General features: G+C 41.6%; 1 protein-coding gene across 1 annotated transcript in view; it reads right to left on the bottom strand.

Annotated features, from left to right (window-relative positions):
• pdhx (pyruvate dehydrogenase complex component X) overlaps positions 1 to 22,738 on the bottom strand; it is a 174,197-nt gene that overhangs the window by 150,172 nt on the left and 1,287 nt on the right. Inside the window, exon 2 of the mRNA XM_052029617.1 lies at positions 6,047 to 6,130. Within this exon, the coding sequence (XP_051885577.1) occupies positions 6,047 to 6,107 (61 nt within the window). The 5' untranslated portion in view covers positions 6,108 to 6,130. The remainder of the gene's footprint in view (positions 1 to 6,046; positions 6,131 to 22,738) is intronic.

Genomic DNA, 22,738 nt, shown 5'->3' on the forward strand with positions numbered 1-22,738 from the left:
GAGGGCCTTTTCATCATCGCAGGGGACTTCAATCAGGCCAACCTCAAGAGTGTGTTACCAAAATACTATCAGCACATCTCCTGCTCCACCAGGAGTGCCAACACCCTTGACCACTGCTATACAACCATCAAAGATGCCTTCCAAGCCACCCGTCATCCTCACTTTGGGAAATCAGACCACCAGGCTGTGCTCCTTCTCCCTGTATACAAACAGAAACTGAAACGGGAGAATCCAGTACTGAGAGTCGCGCAGTGCTGGTCTGAGGAAGCAGATGAGCTCCTACGTCACTGCTTTGAGACAGTGGACTGGTCCACGTTCAAAGATTCAGCTGCCAGCCTTGATGAGTATGCCACCACCATCACAGACTTTATCAGCAAGTGTGTGGAGGACTGCATACCAAAGAAGACAATATGGGTTTTCCCAAATAGGAAACCATGGATGAACTGGGAGATCCATTCCCTACTGAAGGAGAGGACTGCTGCACACAAATCTGGTGACCCTGATCAAGAGATCGAGGTATGACCTTCGAAAAGCTATCAGGGATGCCAAGAGACAATACCAACTCAAAATAGAGTCCATGACCAGCCGCCAGTTATGACAGGGCTTACATGCCATAACAGGTTACAAGATGAAGTCGGGCTGCATAGCTAACAACAGCGCATCCCTTCCTGATGAACTTAACGTATTCTATGCGCATTTTGAACAAAAGGGAAGTGGATTGTCACCATCCACCCTGACAGCCACCAACGCAGCTGAACCTGTGATCACAGTGGAGGATGTAAGATCAGTCTTCCAGAGAGTGAACACAAAGAAAGCACCTTGCCCAGATGGTGTCCTGGGCCGTGTGCTCAGATCTTGTGCTGATCAGCTGGTAGAAGTACTTGCGGACATATTCAACCTCTCCCTGCTTCAATCTCAAGTTCCCTCCTGTTTTAAGAAGACCACCATCATCCTGGTACCAAAGAAAAGCAAGGTAACATGCCTCAATTACTACCGACCAGTGACTCTGACATCCACCATCATGAAGTGCTTTGAGAGGTTGGTCATGGTACGCATCAACTCCAGCCTACCAGACAACCTGGACCCAATGCAATTTGCCTATTGGCGAAACAGGTCTACAGTGGATGCCATCTCCTTGGCCCTTCACTCGGCTCTGGAGCATCTGGCCAGTAAAGACACATATGTTAGACCATTGTTTATTGACTACAGCTCTGCCTTCAATACAATAATACCAAGCAAGCTTGTCACCAAACTCCAAGACCAAGGACTCAACACCTCCCTTTGTAACCGGATCCTTGACTTTCTAACAAACAGACCGCAATCAGTGAGGATAGGCAGCAATACCTCTGGCACGATTATTCTCAACACTGGTGCCCCACAAGGCTGCGTCCTCAGCCCTCTACTCTACTCCCTATACACTCACGACTGTGTGGCCAGATTCTGCTCTAACTCCATCTACAAGTTTGCAGATAATACCACCGTTGTAGGCCGTATCTCAAACAGCGATGAGTCAGAGTACAGGAAGGAGATAGAGAGCTTAGGGGAATGGTGTCATGACAACAACCTTTCCCTCAATGTCAACAAAACTAAAGAGCTGTTCATTGACTTCAGGAAAGGGGGCGGTGTACATGCACCTGTCTACATCAATGGTGCTGAGGTCGAGAGGGTTGACAGCTTCAAATTCCTGGGAGTGAACATCACCGACAGCCTGTCCTGGTCAAATCACGTAGATGCCATGGCCAAGAAAGCTCACCAGCACTTCTACTTCCTCAGGAGGCTAAAGAAATTTGGTTTGTCCCCTTTGACTCTCACCAACTTTTACCACAGAAAGCATCCTATCTGGACGTATCACGGCTTGGTATGGCAACTGCTCTGCCCAAGACCGCAAGAAGCTGCAGAGAGTTCTGGACACAGCCCAGTGCATCACAGACACCAGCCTCCCCTCCTTGGACTCTGTCTTTACCTCTCGTTGTCTTGGTGTAGCAGCCAGCATAATCAAAGACCCCACCCACCCGGGACATTCTCTCTTCTTCCATTGGGTAGAAGATAGAGGAGCCTGAGGGCACGTAGCACCAGACTTAAGGCAGCTTCTACCCCACTGTGATAAGACTATTGAACGGTTCCCTTATACAATGAGATGGACTATGACCTCACAATCTACCTTGTTGTGACCTTGCACCTTATTTGCACTGCACTTTCTCTGTAGCTGTGACACTTTACTCTGTACTGTTATTGTTTTTACCTGTACTACATCAATGCACTCTGTACTAACTCAATGTAACTGCACTGTGTAATGAATTGACCTGTATGATCGGTTTGTAAGACAAGCTTTTCACTGTACCTCGGTACAAGTGACAATAATAAACCAATACCAATATGACCAGCATAGTAAAGACTGCACCACATTCACATACTAAATTGATGATCAGATCAATCTAAGACCCACCAGTGGTCAAACTGCAGAAATTCTAATCCTTCAGACCAGCTACTTATTACATTTATCAGTCAGAGGTATTCCAGTTTCAGCAATTACTGGAAGCAATCTTCTGTAAGTTTTTTTAATTAAATTCAGTTTCTTTGCAAAATTACCTACTCCTTCCAATGACAGTACATTTTCACCACAGACCTTTAAACTTTGTAAAGTGAACAAGAGACCTAAATCCTTAGATATTTTATTTGTGTCAACCACTTCCATGAACTCTAGAACCAAGATAAATGTTCACAGGCAACTTACAGAACTATGCTATCACTGGTGGTTGATAAGCCGAACATCATGTGGAGAGAAAACTGATTATCCCTGAAAAATGTGATAATGCTGCATTGTCTTGTTAAAGTAATTGTTATCAATGCCAGATATTTTAAATACAATTTCACATGAATGGTTCTATGTATGAAAAAGGTGAATATAAAACACATACAGTAACATTCTAATAATCCAATCTAACTATTCAGAAATCTCAATGGTTTGGCATCTGGCTCACCAGGTGATGTTTAAGTTCCATTTCCACTCACTGGAGCCCTGGTTTCCCTGCTTCCTTTAAACGTACCTGGTCCACCAGAAAATTCATTATAATACCAGGTAGCATCTAAAACAATGAATTAAAAGTATGTTGGGGTCTTAATAGGAATAACCTCCCACAGTCAGGAAAATCTGCCAGTCTGGCACCACCAGCCCAGAGCATGCCGGATGTATTAATAAAATGCAACATGTGACTGCTGTGACATTGTCTTCTGACTTAGAGACAGTGCCAAGTCTCACTTCAGAGACTCAGGCACAAAAATCTAGCCTGCCAAAGCAATGTAGTAACAAGGGACTGCTGCACTGCCAAAGGTACCATTTTCAGATACGTGTCAAATCAAGGTCTTTTCTGGACTCTTAGGTAAACATAAACCATCCCACTTCAGTACTTCAGAGAAAAGGCTGGGGAGTTCCGATTTATTCCTTAATTAACATCACTGTCTGCTCAGAATCACTGCTGTTGCTGGACCTTGCTTTGTGATAATTGGCTGCTGCATTTCCAATACTTAGAAAAGAGTGAGCTGGCTTCTAAAAAGCATTTTATTCTCTGCAAAATGCTTTGGAATGTGCTGTTACAAGTCTTTCATTCTATAACATCCGTCAATTGGCACTGGAGCCCACGGGTTGACGTAGATAAATTAACACCATCAATTACGAAACTTCACACCTCTTTCATCAACTAACTCTGCTACAATATAGATTCACAAACTCACCAACCATGTCCAACTCATGTTTCCTGACATCTGCCAACAGTGTATGAGGTCCACAATGAAAAATGACATCCCAACACATGACTCCGTAACAAAGTTAGCTCAGACAACATATTGAAAAGTTGGTTATGATTCATTAATAGTAACAGGACCACAGAGAATGTCACACAAACAGGATAACATACTGTGCATCATACAACTAGTCAGCATATGTTGATCTATCCAACCATTAAGCACTTCTTCATAGGAGAGTGTGATATGACAACTTATACATATTTAGTTCTCGTTTGAAAGTCCAGCATTACTTATCAGAAGCTATGTGCACATGCTTATTGCTTTGAAGTTCTCACTTCAGTTAAGTATTGGCAAAGGCAAAGCCTTGTTCCCTCACCTCCAATCCATTCCTTCCCCGGCTACTGTTTCAAGTTATTGGTATTCTCATCATCTAACCCCCTTCTGGCTTTTTTAACTCCATGTCCTCTGTCATGATTTGCACCCATCCCTCCAAGTCCAACTATCTAAATATTTCTCACCTTCAGACTGGACAACTTCAATGCCCTCTAGCTCATCGCAAACTTTCAGCTCACCTGAAACTCTGCTGTCATATCATGCACACCTGTAAACTTATCCATATTAACCCTCAGTCCTTCGTTACTTTAAAATTTTCAACTTCATGTTTAAATCCTTTCTTGGTTTCATTCCTTCCTCTCCAGAATTTTTGAGATGGAGTTGTAGGGACTTAAACACAAGGATAAAAATGTTAAACTTTAAGTACTGATGTACTAGGAGCTAATGTGCATCGAAAAGCTCGGGGATAATGGATGAGCTGGACGTTGCACAGTAGAATACAGGTAAATGAGTTATAGATAAGCTTAACTTGCTGGAATAATTCTGTTCTCCTCACACAAAGTTAAAAAGTTGCTGAGAACACTGGATGCAACATAGCTGCGGAGCAGAGAACATCCTGGCTGTCGTGCTGAAGACTTGCCTGTAGAACAAGCTGTGCCTCTAGCCAAGCTGTTCCATGGCAGCTTCAACATTGGCATCTACCCGATGTGGAAAATTACACAGGTGTGGTTTGTCTATAGAAAGCAGGACAAATCCAGTCCAACCATTTACCACCTAAGTGTACTTTTGATCACCAGCAAAGTGTTGGAAGCTGTAATCAACACCGAGACGACATCAGCCACAACTCCCCGGTGAACACCCCCAGTTACACTCAGTTGGCTATTGGTAATTGGTTCATTATTGTTACATGTATCAAGGTATAGTGAAAAGCATTTGTTTGCATGCCATCCAGACAGATCATTCCATTCATAAGTACATCGAGGTAGTACAAAAGGAAAAAGACAGAATTTGGAATATAGTGTTACAGTTACAGAGAAAGTGCACTGCAGGTAGACAAATAAAGTGCAAGAGTTATGATGAAGTAGATTGAAAGATCAAGAGTTCATCTTTATCGTATGAGAGGTCTGAGCAGGCCACGATATTCGCAAGCCCCAATATCAGACTTCTGAAGTAGACACTTCCCCCAGCTCTGTCATGGGAAGAAATTATCAGGTGGACAAAGGAAAGATTCAAGAATAAATAAAAACAGAAAATTCAAGGATGTGCTCAAAGCCTGGTACATGACCACTCAAAGTATACAGCATTGCACTTGAGACAGCACCAAAGAGCTCAAGTTCATGCACACTGGTGCCAAGCGAAAGAGTGTACACCTCACAAGCGACCCACCAGGCAGCTCCATCGATAACCTAGTGCCACTGTGAAGAATTTTCTTTGTATGCCTTTAGAGGAACTTAATAAATTTCAGCTTAATATGATGTTACTATGTATCTATAAGGTCTAAGTTGTCAAGAGTTTGCATTCCTTTAACATCTCCTTTATCATGTTATAATGGTTTTGTAAAAATTGCATGAGAAAACACCTACTGGTGCACGCATGATGCGCAAAGTTAAAGGGGGATAAGAGGACAAAATTAGATGAAGCACAATGGGAAGAGTTTTGCGTGCAGCTGGTTTGGATCTAATGTACCAAATGGTTCCTTTTTGTGCTTAAATGGTTAAAATTTAAGTACTCTGTTAATGTGTGATATTTTCATATTGACAGCAATAGAACAGTACGCTGTGGAAAAGCAGGATTCTGCAATACTCAATGTTTTGCAATGATCCACTAATCAGATGTGTGGTTGGGAGAAAGCAAGCTAGAAGAGGAGGCCCTGATGCACAAATGCTTTTTGGCACAAATGCTATTTCAATCTTCAACAAGTTTGATTTTCTATTTAAAGGACGCACTCCTTGGTATAAATGTGCCTCACCTTCCTTTTTCAGCCATTTTACAATGTTCCCTTTTTCCATTGTTGGCGATAGTGCAGGCATCAACACTTGGAGTGGAGCAACACCTGCAAGAGAAAAAGAGACTAATTAACCACTGGGTTTGTTTTCTGAAAAAGGCAAAGCCCAGAAAAACTGCTGAATAGCTCAAAACAGCATCAACACAAATGAAAAACAGACCAAATGAAAGACCTCCAAACATTGAATTACTTTGTCTTACAGTTTAGAAACTCTAATCAGCGTTATCATTTTGTTTGCTTTTCTGTAAAAAATTCTATTTCTGGATCCCAACTCAACACATTTATTTTTCCCACAATTGTCTAATGTCTGCTAAAGCTAAGTCCTCCACATGGATTTGAAAGATAAGCATTTACTGAATATGAAGAAGAGATAGATGAGGCATAGATGAGGCATAATTGGCAAAGGCTCATTTTAGGCGGAGACAGTCATTCATTTCCATCCCAGATCACATTCACCCAGGGACCTGGTAATTTGCTCTGTTCCACAATCTCACAAACGTCTGAGGGCCCTCTGTTTGAATACAAAAGTCAGAAAGTCATGTTGCAGCTATATAAAACTTTCTTAGGCCACATTTAGAGTACTATGTTCAGTTCTGGTTGCCACAATACAGGAAGGTTGTGGAGGCTTTGGAAAGGGTGCAGAAGAGATTCACCAGGATGTTGACTGGATTAGAGAGTATAAGGTGAGGTTGGGCAAACTTGGAGCATAGGAGGCTGAAGGGAGACCTGATAGAAATCTATTAAATTATGAGAGGAACAGATAGGATAGTTAGAGCCTTTACACGTTTTTGTTTTACACAGCGAGTGGTAGGTGCCTGAAATACACTGTCAGGGGAGGTGGTAGAAGCAGATACGATAGCAATGTTTAAGAGGCATTTGGACAGGCATATGAACAAGCAGGGAATGGAGGGATACAGATTATGTGCAGACAGATGGGATTAGTTTGAATTGGCATCGTGGTTGGCACAGACACTGTATGCCGAGGGGCCTGTTCTGGTGCTGTACTGTTCCATGCTCTTCCTTGAATGGAGGCCCAACCAGTTCTCCTCCAGCCACACATTCAGTTAATTGATGGAACCTGTCCTTACACTCAAAAACTTCTTCGATTCCAATTACTCTTTCCAGATGAAAGATGTTGGTCAAGGCAACTCACATGGGCGCGAGCTACACCTGTCCTTTAGTTGGATACATGGAACCGTCCTTGTTCCGGGCTTATTTGAGACCACTCCCCCCCAACTCCCACTCCCTCTCAGATACATTGATGACTGTAGCCACGCAGAACTCTAAAATTTTATCATGATTCCTGCCAATTTCTACCCTATCCTCACATTTGTGTGGTCCATCTCTGACACTTCCCTTCCCTTTCCAGATTTCTCAGGAGATAGACCAGCTACTAATATCCTTTACTGCCCACAGACTCCCATGGCTATCTTGACCATACATCCTACAACAATGCCTTCTGCAAGGACACCACTCTTTATTCCCCCCAGTTTCTTTATCTCTGTCGCATTTGTTCCAATGATGAGGCCTTCTACCCCGAGCCTCTGAAATGTCCTTCTTCTTGAAATGTGGCTTCCCTTTTGCCACAGTGGACGGAGCTCTCAACCGCATTTTCATTATTTCCCGCACGTCTACTCTAACTCCCTCTCCTCTGGAACAGGACAAAGATAGATTTCCCTGGTACTCACCTTCCACCCCACCAGTCTTCACGTTCAGTGTATTAACCTTTGCAACTTCTGCCATCTCCAATACGATCCTGCCACCAGTCACATCTTCCACTTTCTGCATTTTGCGGAAACTGCTCACTTTGTGATTCCCTGGTCTGCTCTTCTGTCCCCACCCACCACTCCCCACCCTACGGTATCTTCCCATACAATCAGAGGAGACGCAACACCCGACCATTGACTGCTTCCCTTCCCAACATCCAGGGACCCAAGCAATCATTCCAGGTGAAACAGCAATTCACTTCACTTCTTCCAATCTGGTGTACTGCATTCAATGTTCAGAATGTGGCTTCCTCTGCACTGGAGAAACTAAACGCAGATTGGGTGATCGCTTTGCAGAGCACCTACGCTTAGTCCATAGGGGTGATCCTGAGCTTCCTGATGCATGTCACTTTAATTCTCAATCCCACTTCTATTCCAACTTCTCTGTTTCTGGCCTCCTTCACTGCTATAGTGAGGCCCAATGTAAACTAGAAGAACAACATCTTACCTTCTGTTTAGGCACTTTGCAACCTTCTGGAATGAACAATGAATTTTCTAATTTTAGGTAGACTGCTACTATCATGCTTATGTCCCTTTTTCACCGTTTCTATGAAGCGCCTCACTAACAGTTAATTCTTATGCTCCTTATCACCTGATCTGTCTTAACTTATTTCCACATAGTCTTTTGTCTTACACCCCACTCTTTCCAGCTCTGCTCTGAAAACTGTAAACCCTCCACTCTTGCCCCCGTCTGAGGAAGGGTCCCTGACTCGAAAAGTTACTGGTTTCTCTTTCCATACATGCTACTTAACTGGCTGGATTCTGGTTTTAGTTCCTGCAAACGTTTGGCCACATCAAAGACCAAACAAAGCAAGCTCTGCAAAAACTGCACAACTTCCAGCCTTAACAGATGCCTTCATTGATGGCTCTAATTCAGGTCTTCATTTTGTAGTTGTTTGGCTTAATTCCACAGATTTCTCTTAAATCAATACTTTAACCACCTCCCCTCCAGCTGCAATCATTTTTTCTAAAACCAAGGTGCTATTATTCAGGATAAAATCAATTAAAATTGTGAATTTAAATATTACACAATGTATACAGATTTTATTCGTGAAAACTTACCCCATCAATTAATAAGTTTTAAAGAGATAGATATATCGTCACTGAATAACATTCTTGGCTGGAAAAAAATTACTAAATAATTTGTACAAATAATTAATCACTAATTAAGGAAATTGATTGAATCGATGAAATGCATTTATATTTACTGCCAGGAATAAATCAGTACTTGACTTAATTTTCCTGTTCTTAGGGTGTCTTATCCCCACCTCCACTGGCCCCCATATGCTTTCCCCCAATTATCCCCCTCTTCAATGACCCAACCCACTCTCCCTCCCCACCACTGGTTTTCTTTTTTGGAGTAACTATCTCATCAGCCTCTGTTCTAGCTGGCATACACTGCTTCTAACAAGTCTATCACAGAACCTCTGTATTGGCGAACCCAGGAGGTAATCCAGAGTTTAGCGACAGACGAGTGTGCCTATGTGTTGTTATTGCAAAATGTTTGAGTGTTGATTGTAACAACCATTTATAACATTGTTAAAACAAAGCTCACATCTTTGTGAAATGGCAATGAGGAGAGGAGTAATTGCAATCTTACATTAGTGACTGCCACCTGTATGCATTCGTTAACTGATATGATCCCTCAAAACTATGGGAATTAAACTGGTAAAGACACAAAAGGAAATGAAAAGCAACATTCTGTTTTGCCTACTTGGATATGTGAAAGCATTCCACTCATTAGAACTAAAATTCCTCACCTATATGAGTTTGACATTCATGAAAAAAAAGTTTTAAAAGCAGCAAAATAGAAGTATCCTCAGAAATGTGGTCGACTACTAGCCCAAGGACATTAGTACTATCCACACCTAACTGATAATTCATCACTCGTGATAACTAATCAAAATATCAGCAGTCACATCACGATATGAACCTTGCAGAAAACACACACATAATGTCAGTTTTATACTCGGATGTGGCTGGCTGGAATGAAAGCCTTGCATAGTTCCCACAGCTCTATGCAATTCAGAATAGGGTCCAAGTGATCCATCTAAACTGAGCATCTGGCAGCATTTTTTCTCAAAGATCCTATACTGAAACAGGATACCTTTAACAGAAGTAAAAAATGCTTGGCAAAAATTGTCCAACTATCATGGCACAGAATAACTTAATCAATTTTCTTCTTTCAAATAAACCATTAACATCTCACATGGATGCAAAGTAACTTATTTTGAAGAAGGAGAGAGTTCTCTCTGATGTTCTGGCCAATATTTATCCCTCAAACAACAGTAATATCTGGTCACATTACACTGCGCTTTGTGGAACTATGTCCATTTGGCTGTTGTATTTCCTGTATTGCAATATTGTGAACACATATCAGAGTACATTATTGGCCATGAAACAGTTTAGATCATCCCAAGATTATGAAAGGCACTGCAAAAGTACAAAATGCTTGTTTTCCATCATTTATCTGGGGATAAATATAACAATTTCAGCAGCTTAACCAAGACCCCTGTAAATGCAGGACTCTAAATGCAATTCAAAGTGGTAACATGCTACAATTTCCAAAAACGGTGCAAATCAAATAGTTCAGCAATAGGTTTTGTAGCAGCTAGCTACACTACTATAGAATAAAGACACGGAGTCTGTTGCTTGGAGTCAGAAGTCAATTGCTCGACAGGGGCACGGTGCGCCTTTTAATACCGAAACTCTACTCGCATTACAGTTCCCGCGCTGACGTCACACGCGGGTCACCTGACCTTCCCATGCGCGGGCTTTCCTAGCCCAACGATGGAGAAGAAGGAGGGCCCCGCGCCATCTTGGATCGGGGCCTCCAACGACACTCGCGATCTCGGGAGCCGGTTCCATACCAGTAAGTCACCACATAACCCCACCCAGCCCCCCACCCCCCCACCCCAGAACCGGTGATATTGTCGCAAAAGCCAGAATTAAATAAACTATGACTTGGGTGGCCTGCCCCTGCGTTGCGCTCGCTGGACCACTACCGGTTAGTCCAGGTCTAAATGAGCTGGCTTCAGCAGGTCAATTGTAAAAACCTCCTCACGCCCCCCAATGTCCAGCACAAATGTAGACCCATTGCTCTTGACGACCCGGAATGGCCCTTCGTACGGCCGCTGCAGCGGTGTTCGGTGCGCACCCCTCCTGACAAAGACAAACTTACAGTCTCGGAGGGACGTCAGCATACAGGTTGGGGCCTGTCCATGTGGTGACGCCCCGCTCTCCTTCTTCGCCTGCCAAAGGACATCAGCCCGGGCGGCCACCTTCCGGGGGTCGCTGAAGTTGGCATCTGCTAGGAGCAGGTGGATGTCGTCGGGTAACTGCTCTAGAAAGGCCTGCTCGAACATCAGACAGGGGCCAACATCTCGTTCATGAGCGCAGAGGGGGGTCTGTCACCCAACCCATTGAGGTGGAGGAGGCGGGAGGCCCGTTCGAGTCAGGAAAGGCCGAAAGTCTCAAGAAGGAGGGTCTTGAACTTATCATACTTCTCCTCCTCCGGGGGCGCCTGGATGAAGTCCTCGACCTGGGCTGCGGTGTCTTGGTCGAGGGCGCTCACCATGTGGTAGTACTTGGTGTCGTCCCTGGTGATCTGGCGAATCTGGAACTGGGCCTCGGCCTGGTCGAACCAGACACATGGCCAGAGGGTCCAAAAGGTGGGCAGTTTAAGGGCTACTGCCTGTACCTCTTGTTGCGCAGACATCGTGGGTCCAAAAACGTTTGGGCCTGTCGGGGTTACCAATGTAGCAGCTAGCTACACTACTATAGAATAAAGACACGGAGTCTGTTGCTTGGAGTCAGAAGTCGATTGCTCGACAGGGGTGCAGTGCACCTTTTAATACTGAAACTCTTCCTGCATTAGTTCCCACGCTGATGTCACGCGCGGGTCACCTGACCTTCCCGTGCGCGGGCTTTCCTAGCCCAACGATGGAGAAGAAGGAGGGATCCGCACCATCTTAGGTCGGGCCTCCGACGATGCTCGCGATCTCGAGAGCCGGTTCGATACCGGTAAGTCGCCACAGTTTAAAATTATTTTTAATTAAGCTAAACACAATTATTTTTGGGATCTTCAAAACTAAATTGGTTAATTATGCCAACCTGGCAATGTGCAAATGTAGGTAAAAAGAAACCAAAACAAAAATTACTCAATTCAGTTACTGAGCTTGATGGAATCATTCTGCAAAAATATCAGACACAACAGGACTGCCCCGTTTCTCCACACTGCTCACAGATAAGTCAATTCTTTGTCTTTCAATTGCAACCACTGCTGGCATTTACACAGACACTTCTTCTTCCATACAGTACACATCTGCCCCCTACTGATGTACTGAAACTGAAGTATGAATGTAATCAGCTGATTTAATGACAAATTTCCACAACTTTCAGAATTTTACTGAATTTGGATATGATAAATTTAACATAGCTAAACTGAAAACATATAAATTAGGTATAATTATGGAAGGAACAGGGGAAAATTGGTCTGCATATCCCTCAGTTACACCACTTGTCAGATTTTACTGAGCAGAGGCCACCAGGTTTGGTAGTACTGTGCTCCCAGCAAGGGTCCTGACTGCTGACCAATTTCCTCTGTTGTCTCCCTAATTTATATGTTTTTGGTTTAGATGTGTTAAATTTATATTAGTTAACTATTTGAATTTGGCAACACTCTGAAAGTTGTGGAAATTTGTCATGAAATTTGTTCACATAAATTTAGCTTACATTCTCTTGAATTTTAGAGGGTAGAGGATAGAGTTGTAATCTAATTGATTTGTTTGAATGATATTCAATATATTCAGGAAATCAAATTACTATATTATCCATAAACAAGGACATAGGCTTGAATTTGAACTAGACCATTTCGGTATGAGGAAACTATTAATTAGTAAAGTTAGCATAAACTCAGATTGAGCTGCTTTCCAGTGCATTGAATGTAGTTATAATCAATGACCATCCACATGCACTCATCTTTTACACCTTATTTCAAATATACAAAAAAATTACAGCTTACCATAAAAGTTGATGTACAGCTATCTCCTGCTATTACAGCCTTTGATTTTAGAAACACCTTTTTTGGGTATGAAATATATTTAGCTTTTCCCCTATGGGCTTTAGGTTATCAAATTCAAATTCTGAAACCCTTATTCCATTAATATCGTATTATGTTTTACAGTTTCATTGTGTCAAATGAAGTTTAGTAAAATATGAGAATACATGAAAATACAGATATCAATAAGTACCATTTTGAAAAAGAACATCAAATATTACCAATACTAATTTTATTAGACAAACACACAGTTGTACAATTCCCTCCACCAATCTCCATACCCCTGCTTTTTACCCTTTTCAAAAGTACCTAGAAAACTGACTTATACATCAGACTCTACAGTACCTGCCACTTATGGAAGGAGGTTTCTACTTCCATCATTCCCTGCATGAAGAAATTCCTAAACTTATTCCTGAAATCCTCACTATCATTTTAGGCCATGTCATCTTGTCCTAAACTCCACAGCCAGTGGAACAGTTTCTCTATTCCTATCCTCCATTCTCCTTAACGACTTCTATCACATCAATTCTTAACCTTCTGAAGTCCAGAGATTGTAACCTTTGTTTGTGTCATCTCTCATTGCAATTTAACCCCTGGAGTCCAAGGGTTAATCTATGCTGCCATCCTTCTAAGGTTAATACATCCTTCCAAAGGTACAGTTCCCAAAAACTCCTAGTACACCAGGAGTGATTTAAACAGGATTATGTATCGCTACTGGATAATTTATGGCCCACTAGATACAAGGCAAGCATTCCATCAGTGTTTTAGACTACTTTCTAAACTGACAGTGCCACATTAAGATCGAAATACATGAACCTCCTTAGTGCCTTTTAAGTAAACACAATTTAAAAGTCACTTTGTTACACCTTTCAGATCGAAGCTCAATGACCTTAGTGCCCATCTTGAAATTATTTTCCGCAGTTTTGTTCATTCTCTTCGATGTCTCATCCACACTGCCCATGTCACCTATCATTCAGTCTTCCGTAAATTTGAAATATAGTTTCAATCCCAATATCCAAACTACTGATAAATATAGTGAATAATTGATACCACAACACAGGTCCTTGCGGAACATCAATAGTCACGTGCTGATAACTTGAGTACCTGCCCGTTAATCCACGTCTCCTGCAACTCAGTCAGTTTCCTGGCCAAGTCAATAATTTTTCTTCAATTCCGTGAGCTTCAAGTTTAGCTAATTGTCTCATGAGAGACTTTATCAGATATATTCTGGAAATCTATAGGCATTTACCAGTCTACTACTTTAATTACCTCTTCAGAAATTCAATCTGCTTCATCAGGCATGACCTGCCCTTTTCAAATCCACACTGGCTCTCCATCAGCTGAAACCCTAAGCTGTTCAACATTAAGAATGGACATTAACAGATGCTAGGCAACTTGACTCTAATTTCCTGGAATTCTCCCTCCCATTTCTTTGTTCAATGTGAGTGATTTGCAAAATTTTCCAATCTCAAGGAATGCTTTCTGAGCATCTGTGATGATCCTATCTACTTCCACCTCCTTCCTTTGAAACTGAAATTTGTCACTTATTAGCGCTATTAATTTTCTTGATTACTGTTAACTTTCTTATATTAGTTTTAGCAAATGCTTGAACCTGATTCATTATTGCTTTCCTTGGAATTCTCTGCCCACGTTCTTCCTCTACTATAAATACTGATGCAAAATATTCAATAATTCCACCATTTCCCTAATTTTATTTACAATATCAGCATTAACAGTTTTCTAGGCTTGCTCCTGACACCTCTTTCCCTAAATTATTGTAAAAAATCTGTTGATTTCTATTTCTCTTCCAAGTGCTTTTCCATCCCCTTTTTCCAGCTCCTGATACCTGTTCCAACATGTTTCCTTGCTTTTTCTGCCTCTCCCATTTTTCTACGTTTTTTTTTCATTTTTATTGTTACTTTGCACTCTCCAGTCATTTTTTTTAGAAAAATGAAGTAGAGATATCTTACTGGTTCTGTAACACATTAATTGCTTTACTGAAAACTGCCCATGGATGACCTACCTTTGCCCATTAAAAGGTTTACCTACAGTTTAATGTAGTGAGTCTCTATTTAATCTTTTTGAGGTCTTGGTTACAGTTTCATATTTCTTCTTTCAAACACCGTGTTGTGCACAATCAGGTTAAGTTTGCTTTTGGATGAAAGATCACATTCCTTTAGACTGCTAAGTAAATAAATCTCATCATCAAATCTTACATGGGGTCTGCTTCTGCTGGTTCTAGCACAGATGCAGAAAATGATCAAAAAATATGCTCAAGAAATTTCGGACATGAATTAGGCTGCTTATTCCAATTGATGTGAAAGTTATAACCCCTGTTAAAATCACTGTATATTGTCAACTGTTTGTCTAATCTCTGTATTTATACATTCTACCACCTCACAGCTGCCACCAAGGGATTGCCCACTACAGCTTTAAGTTGTTTTTTTTTTGATTTTTTTATGTCTGTCCATTAATTCTCCACTGCTTGCTTGTGACTCGTTGTAATCACCCCCTTGAGCAAAGTGATTCTCCCTCTACAATTTACTTTCAATCCTGGAGCCATGCTTGAGTAATGGCTATTAAGTTATTTCTCCAAGATGAACATTTGCCTACAATTTGTTACTTATAATTTGTCTATACATCCAAATCTGTCCTTCTGGCATAACCTTTTACTCCCACATTTCTTGTTTAAAGACCATTACGATCATGATACTTAATCTGGTCCAAAATGATTCAATTGGAGTCCATCTCAGTGCTGATGCTGGTATCCCTCAAAGTGGAGTTATTGCTTCCCAACACCACTCTGTCAGCCATGTGTTCTTTCTTATTTTCTTATTCTTTCTAATTTTCTTATCCTATGCATATATGATCATCCAGAAATGATAGCTTTCAAGGTCTTGGGATTTGACTTAGCTGCCAGTTCCTGCTATTTTCCAAATAAGGCCTCTAGCCTACTCTTTCCTATGCGGCTTGTCCCAGTATGGATTATAACGACCATATTTTCTCTCCTTCTCCAATTTTTTTCAAACCAGTTTAAGGTATTCCTCATCCTGACACCAGGTATGTCACATAAAATGTAGATCTCTCAAATCGACTCACAAAGGTTGTCATCTGTCTTCCAAATTACCAATTCACCCGCAACTAGCACATTACAATCTCCTTCCTCTTCCTCCCAACTTTTTAGAATGTCTTTTGCTTTAAGATGCCATGGTCAAAACTCCAGCTGTTATTCTGATCGACCATACTATCCTGCCTATATGTAGCAAGTACTCCTGCTGCATAGGATGGTTTTCTGTAGATCTCCAATCTCCATCTCACTTAGTTTTTCCTTACTGTATACATAAAGGCTTATACCAACCCCTTTATAATCCGGATAAAAGGTCATCTTGAAATGTTACCTCTATTCCTCTCTCTATAGATGTTGCCTAAATGTTAAAATGCTGCCTATGCATTTTAGTGCTTAATGCAATGTTGAATGCCTTGTGATTTCTCTATGCTTCAATTGCTCAGCTTGCTGTTGGATCAGGAAACAAATTCTTTATTTTTGGAGTGAATAAATGAAATCACAAATTAGTGAGTATTTTCAGCATCTGTTTTTATCCCATACAATCCTGCATCTCCTAATGAAGTCTAGAAGAAACTCTCCTGTCACTTTTATTTTTGACACGCCAGCTGAATTTTTTTGAGACAGAGACATCTACTGTTAGCTCAGGATGTTCACAAATTCCCACGTACCATGTTGATTGCAGTCTGTTCAGCTGCATCTTAGTCTATGTAATTCATAACTTCTACCAACTTTTTGCAAGTTTTCTTTCAAATAGACTAAATTGTACTAAGAACTAAAATGCATAGGCGACACTGTACAAGAACCAGGTGTTTCAGAGGCAGCACCTCTGACCACTCCACCAGATTCTCAACTTTACACTATTTACAGTGTACTCTGTGTATGACCAATCTTAGGTTCAGCACTTTGAATACAGACTGTTAGGATAGACTGCCATCTGTAGCATTGACTCCAGATAAATTGCCAAGAAAGTGTTTTCAGTTATTCACTCCAAAAATAAATAAATTGGTTCCTGATCCAACAGCAAGCTGAGCAATTGAAGGATGGAGAAAATCACAAGGCATTCAACATTGATTTGAAAAAACATTTTATAAATAACGAGCAATCAAGTTAATGCTGATTTTCTCTGGCAATTCAGAATTTAGTCAAGGCATTAAACTTCAGCAGCACTCTCCCATTTTTTCTTCGATTTGCCAGTCATTTCCTCCAGATGGAAACAGACGGAAGGCCACTGCCACATCAATGCTGGAAGCTGCGGTATCACTGACGCTGCAGTATCACTGACACTGCAGTTCTTTATGTGAATGCAGATGGCATCACTGAAATTACTAAATATCAACTGTCTTTTGAATTCCATTCAGAGAACTAAAAACTAAATCCCATCTGGACCAAAAATATTCAGCATGTGATTGACCTGATCCTTATGATCTCCACTTGTGGAAGAGAACTTCCCTCCCCTACATTCAATTATAAAAATGCTCTTTAGCATTTGGCCATATTGAAACTTCATACGGTGAAGTCAAGCAATTCTGAAATTAGCAGTGTACCACTGGCTACAATACATCCAGATAACACAATGGAAAAATATAATGATTCTTTTACTTATTTATTTCACAGGGATGTTTAAAAGAAGCTCTAGAGCACAATTAAGATGATGTTCAAAGATTCATTGTTCAAATCTTATTGCACATTTCATTTCAAATAACATGGCAACAATTGCAAGTTACAAGGAAAACTTTAAATTCTTTGGTAAGTTTCAACAACCAAGAAACTCAGCTTTTAATAGGCAAATGCCATCTTTCAAAGTTTCGTAACAGAAGCAGGTATGACGATCCAACCTTTGATCCTTGTCATATAAAGAACAACAAATTAAAGACTCTCAAAAACTTGCATCAAAGAGAGCAGTTTTAGATTATTTCTGCTTCCCAGTCCATATCACTTTGGTTTACAATATTTCAGGTGCTAATCTAGCTATCTTTCAAATGTAACGAGGGTTTTTGCCACCACTTTCCTATCTACTACCATTAAACTGCTCTTGGCCCAAACAAAATTTCTCACCTTTCTAGTAATTGTTAATTATATCAAATCTATATCTTCCAGTTATTGACATCTGTGCTCGGGAAAATAGGTCCTTGCCGATTCCCTCTGTCTAAACCTCTCAAATTTTATAATCCCAAGTTAAATTTCTTCTCATCTCTTTTGATCGTAAGAAAACATCCTACCCTACCGACCTCTCCACATCGCTAATATATCTCCAGCCTCACGAACACTCCTCATAAATCTCTTCCGCATGCTTTCCAGAGAACTCTACAGGGAAACTTACAGTTAAAAGTAATAGGTAACTAAGCAAATCAAAAATTAGTGGTCAGAATCAGAATGGAACCTCTTAGGTCTTCCCTTCTTACTCCATCTAGCCCTAGTTTCCCAATCACATTTATATAGTTTATCTTTAAATAGATATATGCAATTGGCCCCAAACTACTCCCTGTTACAGTGTTTCACATGACAATATGGCCAAGAAAGCACACCAATACCTCTGTGTCCTCAGAAGGATAAGGAAATTCAGCATGTCCCCAATGACTCTTACCATTTTTATAGATGCACCATAGAAAGCATCATGGCTTGGTATGGCAACAGCTCTGCCCAAGACCGCAAGAAATTGCAGCTGTGAATGCAGCCCAGTCCATCATGCAAACCACCTTCCCCTCCATTGACTCCGTCTACACTTCCCCGCTGCCTCAGGAAAGCAGCCAGCATAATCAAGGACCCCTCCCAAATCTGTCCTCTCTTCTTCCCTCCCGTCGGACAGAAGCTACATAGGCCTGAGAGAGTTAACCACCATAACTCAAGTGACAGCTTCAGTTATCAGACTCTTGAAGGAACCTCTCACTTGCTAAATGATGAACTCTTGATCTCCCAATCTACCTTGTCCCGATCTACCTTGTCCTGGCCCTGCACTTTATTTGTCCACCTGCACTGCACTTCCCTATAACTGCAACACTTCATTCTGTTTTCTTTTTACTACCTCATGTACTTGTGTATGGGAGTGATCTGTCTGGATAGCATGCAAAACGAAAGCTTTTCACTGCATCTTGGTACATGTGACATGTTTCACCTTGCAGAGTTGTGAGTTGGAGCTAGATTTGTAGCAGGACCTTTGAAGAGGTGAGTCTCTGTGCCTGAGCTTGTGAGTTTCACCTTGCAAGAGTCTAAATGAGGCACATTTGCAAATTGTTACCTGCTGATTGGCTTATTAACAGCAGCAAATAAAGGAAAGGCAAGTAAAAAGTGGAGTGGCCATCGTGTGAGTGGGCCAGTGTTAGAGGTTGAGGAGCAAGAGGCCTTTGGTTTGAGAGGTGAAGGTAAGTTTCTTTCTTTGATTTGGTGTTCACTTTCGTGCAGAGTAGTGAGAATGGCTCCAGGGTCAGTGGTGTGCTCAGCCTGTGAGAGAACTTTCCTGTGTCTTCACCACAAAATTCAGCATCAGAAGTTTGCAAAGGAGTGTCTAAACAAGCTTGATGCATTTTGGAAACAAGTCCTGTGGACTGATGAAGTTAAAATAAAACTTTTTGACTAAATGGGCAAAGGTATGTTTGGAGAAAAAAGGGTGCAGAATTTCATGAAAAGAACACCTCTCCAACAGTTAAGCACGGGGGTGGATCGATCATGCTTTGGGCTTGTGTTGCAGCCAGTGGCACAGGGAACATTCCTCTGGTAGAGGGAAGAATGAATTCAATTAAGTACTAGCAAATTCTGGAAGCAAACATCACTGTCTGTTTTTTTTTAAAAAAAGCTGAAGATGAAAAGAGGATGGCTTCTACAACAGGATGATGATCCTAAACACACCTCAAAATCCACAATGGACTACCTCAAGGGAGACGAGCTGAAGGTTTTGCTGCGGCCCTCAGTCCCATGACCTAAAAATCATCAAATCTGTGGATAGACCTCAAAAGAGCAGTGTGTACAAGATGGCCCAAGGATCTCTCAGAACTAGAAGCCTTTTGCAAGGAAGAATGGGCAAAAATCCCCCAAACAAGAATTGAAAGACTCTTAGCTGGCTACAGAAAGCATTTACAAGCTATGATACTTGTCAAAGGGGCGTTACTAAGTACTGACCATGCAGGGTGCCCAAACTTTTGCTTTGGGCCCTTTTCCTTTTGTTATTTTGAAACTGTAAAAGATGGAAATAAAAAAGTAATCTTGCTTAAAATATTAAAGAAATGTGTCATCTTTAACTTTATGCCTTTTGGAAATCAAGTCATCTTTTACTCACTTAACTATTCACAGTAACAGAAATTTTGACTGGGGTGCCCAAACTTTTGCATGCCACTGTAACTGGAGAAACATTGCCCATTCAAGTGTCTTCTGTGTTTCAGTTTCCTGCATCTGGAGTAATATTTTAAGGCTTTAGTTATCTGATTATGCCATTTAATTATTCTCAAAACTAAATGAAGGTATGTTTCTTCCCTTGGACCAGCAGCATACATTCTATGAAGTTCTGACTTTGATCATAAAATTGCATTAGGACAGTGAAGCAAAAAAATCCACTATTACTGTCTTGTTTGGCAAGCTGTTTACAAATCTCGTATTCTATTCCATCATCTTCAACATGTACCAAGAGCAGTACCATTTCCCTTCCTACTTTCTAATCTGCATGAATCAGAGCTGACACAGCCTGAATAATTTCTCTCCCACTCATGCAATGGCAGAGTACTTGACTAAAACTGCCAATTCTCAGTCTGTCTACTTTGAAGTCAAGTGCCATAACAATTATTGGAATATTGCCCCAATAACTTAAAGCAGAGAATGATACAGCACAGAGGGTCCCCATTTGGTACATGCTATCTGTGCCACCTTTTTGAAAGCATTCCTATTGGTCCTATGTGCTGTAACACTACATTATGTATTCTGTTATTGCTTTTCCCTTGTACTACCTTGATGTACTGATGTGGTGAACTGATCTGTGTGGATGGCATGCAAACAAGTTTCCACTGTACTTCAGTACATGTGACAATAATAAACCAATTACCATGTGCTGCTCTTTCCCCAGGATCCCACAACATTTTCATTACAAGTATTTATTCATTTCTCTTCAGAACCTTTATTACTAAATCTCTTTCCACCTCTGCTTATGCATTGCAGCACAAATCATAACTACAAAAGGCATCCAAACACCCTTATCCTTCCCATCCCAAGTGAGGCTTGCATGTCCTCTCCCATACCTTTTGGGTGTCTGTATCTCCAGCCCCTTCACCCAGGGTACCTGCATCTTACATAACATACATGAGAAATAGGAGCAGGAGTTGCTCACTTGGTTTCTCAAGCCTGCTCTACCATTCCACAAGATCATGGCTGATCTTCCACCTCAAATACCATTTCCCTATAACCCTTGATTGCTCTTGTATCCAGAGATCGATCAATCTCTGCTCTGAATTGAACTCAATAACAGAGCTCCACAACCCCAATCCAAAGATTCTCTCACCCTTTGAGTAAAGAAGTTTCTCATTTCATTCTTAAGTTACCTATTTTGAGATTGCAAGTCCTGGTGCTTGGCTCCTCTACCCAGAGAAACATCGTCCCCATATCTACAATGTCAACCCCTCCAAGTATTTTGTACACATCAAGGAAATCAATTCTCATTCTTCTAAACTCGAATGGAGACCCAGCCTACTGAATCTCTCCCCATACGCCAGACCTGCCACCTCAGAAACCAGTCTGGCCATCCTTCACTGCATTCCCCTCTACAGCAAGTGCACTTATTTTTAAAAAAAAATTAAATATAATAAGGAGACCACAATGCTCCAGGTCCCCAGTCTTTGGCATTTAATTCAGGAAAGTGTGAGGTATTTCCCTTTGGGGGATCAAATGTAAAGGGAAAGTACTCCAACAGACCGCAATCAGTGAGGATAGGCAGCAATGCCTCTGGCATGATTATTCTCAACACTGGTGCCCCACAAGGCTGCGTCCTCAGCCCTCTACTCTACTTCCTATACACTCATGACTGTGTGGCCAGATTCTACTTTAACTCCATCTACAAGTTTGCAGATGATACCACCGTTGTAGGCCGTATCTCAAACAGCAATGAGTCGGAGTACAGGAAGGAGATAGAGAGCTTAGTGGAATGGTGTCATGACCAACAACCTTGCCCTCAATGTCAACAAAACTAAAGAGCTGGTCATTGACTTCAGGAAAGGGGGTGGTGTACATGCACCTGTCTACATCAACGGTGCTGAGGTCGAGAGGGTTGAGAGCTTCAAGTTCCTGGGAGTAAACATCACCAACAGCCTGTCCTGGTCAAATCACGTAGATGCCACAGTCAAGAAAGCTCACCAGCGCCTCTACTTCCTCAGGAAGCTAAAGAAATTCGGTTGTCCCCTTTGACAATCACCAACTTTTATCAATGCACCATAGAAAAGCATCCTATCTGGATGCATCATGGCTTGGTATGGCACTGCTCTGCCAGGACCGCAAGAAACTGCATGAGAGTTGTGGACACAGCCCAGGGCATCACGGACACCAGCCTCCCCTCCCTGAACATCGGTCTTTACCTCTCACTGTCTTGGTGAAGCTGCTGGCGTAATCAAAGACCCCACCCACCCAGGTCATTCTCTCTTCTCTCCTCTTCCATCAGGTAGAAGATACAGGACTTGAGGGCACGTAGCACCAGACTTAAGGCCAGCTTCTACCACTGTGATAAGACTTTTGAACGTTCCCTTACATGATGAGATGGACTCTGACCTCACGATCTACCTTGTTGTGACCTTGCA

The sequence above is a fragment of the Pristis pectinata genome, chromosome 14 (assembly GCF_009764475.1).
Source record: "Pristis pectinata isolate sPriPec2 chromosome 14, sPriPec2.1.pri, whole genome shotgun sequence".
Classification (NCBI taxonomy): domain Eukaryota; kingdom Metazoa; phylum Chordata; class Chondrichthyes; order Rhinopristiformes; family Pristidae; genus Pristis; species Pristis pectinata.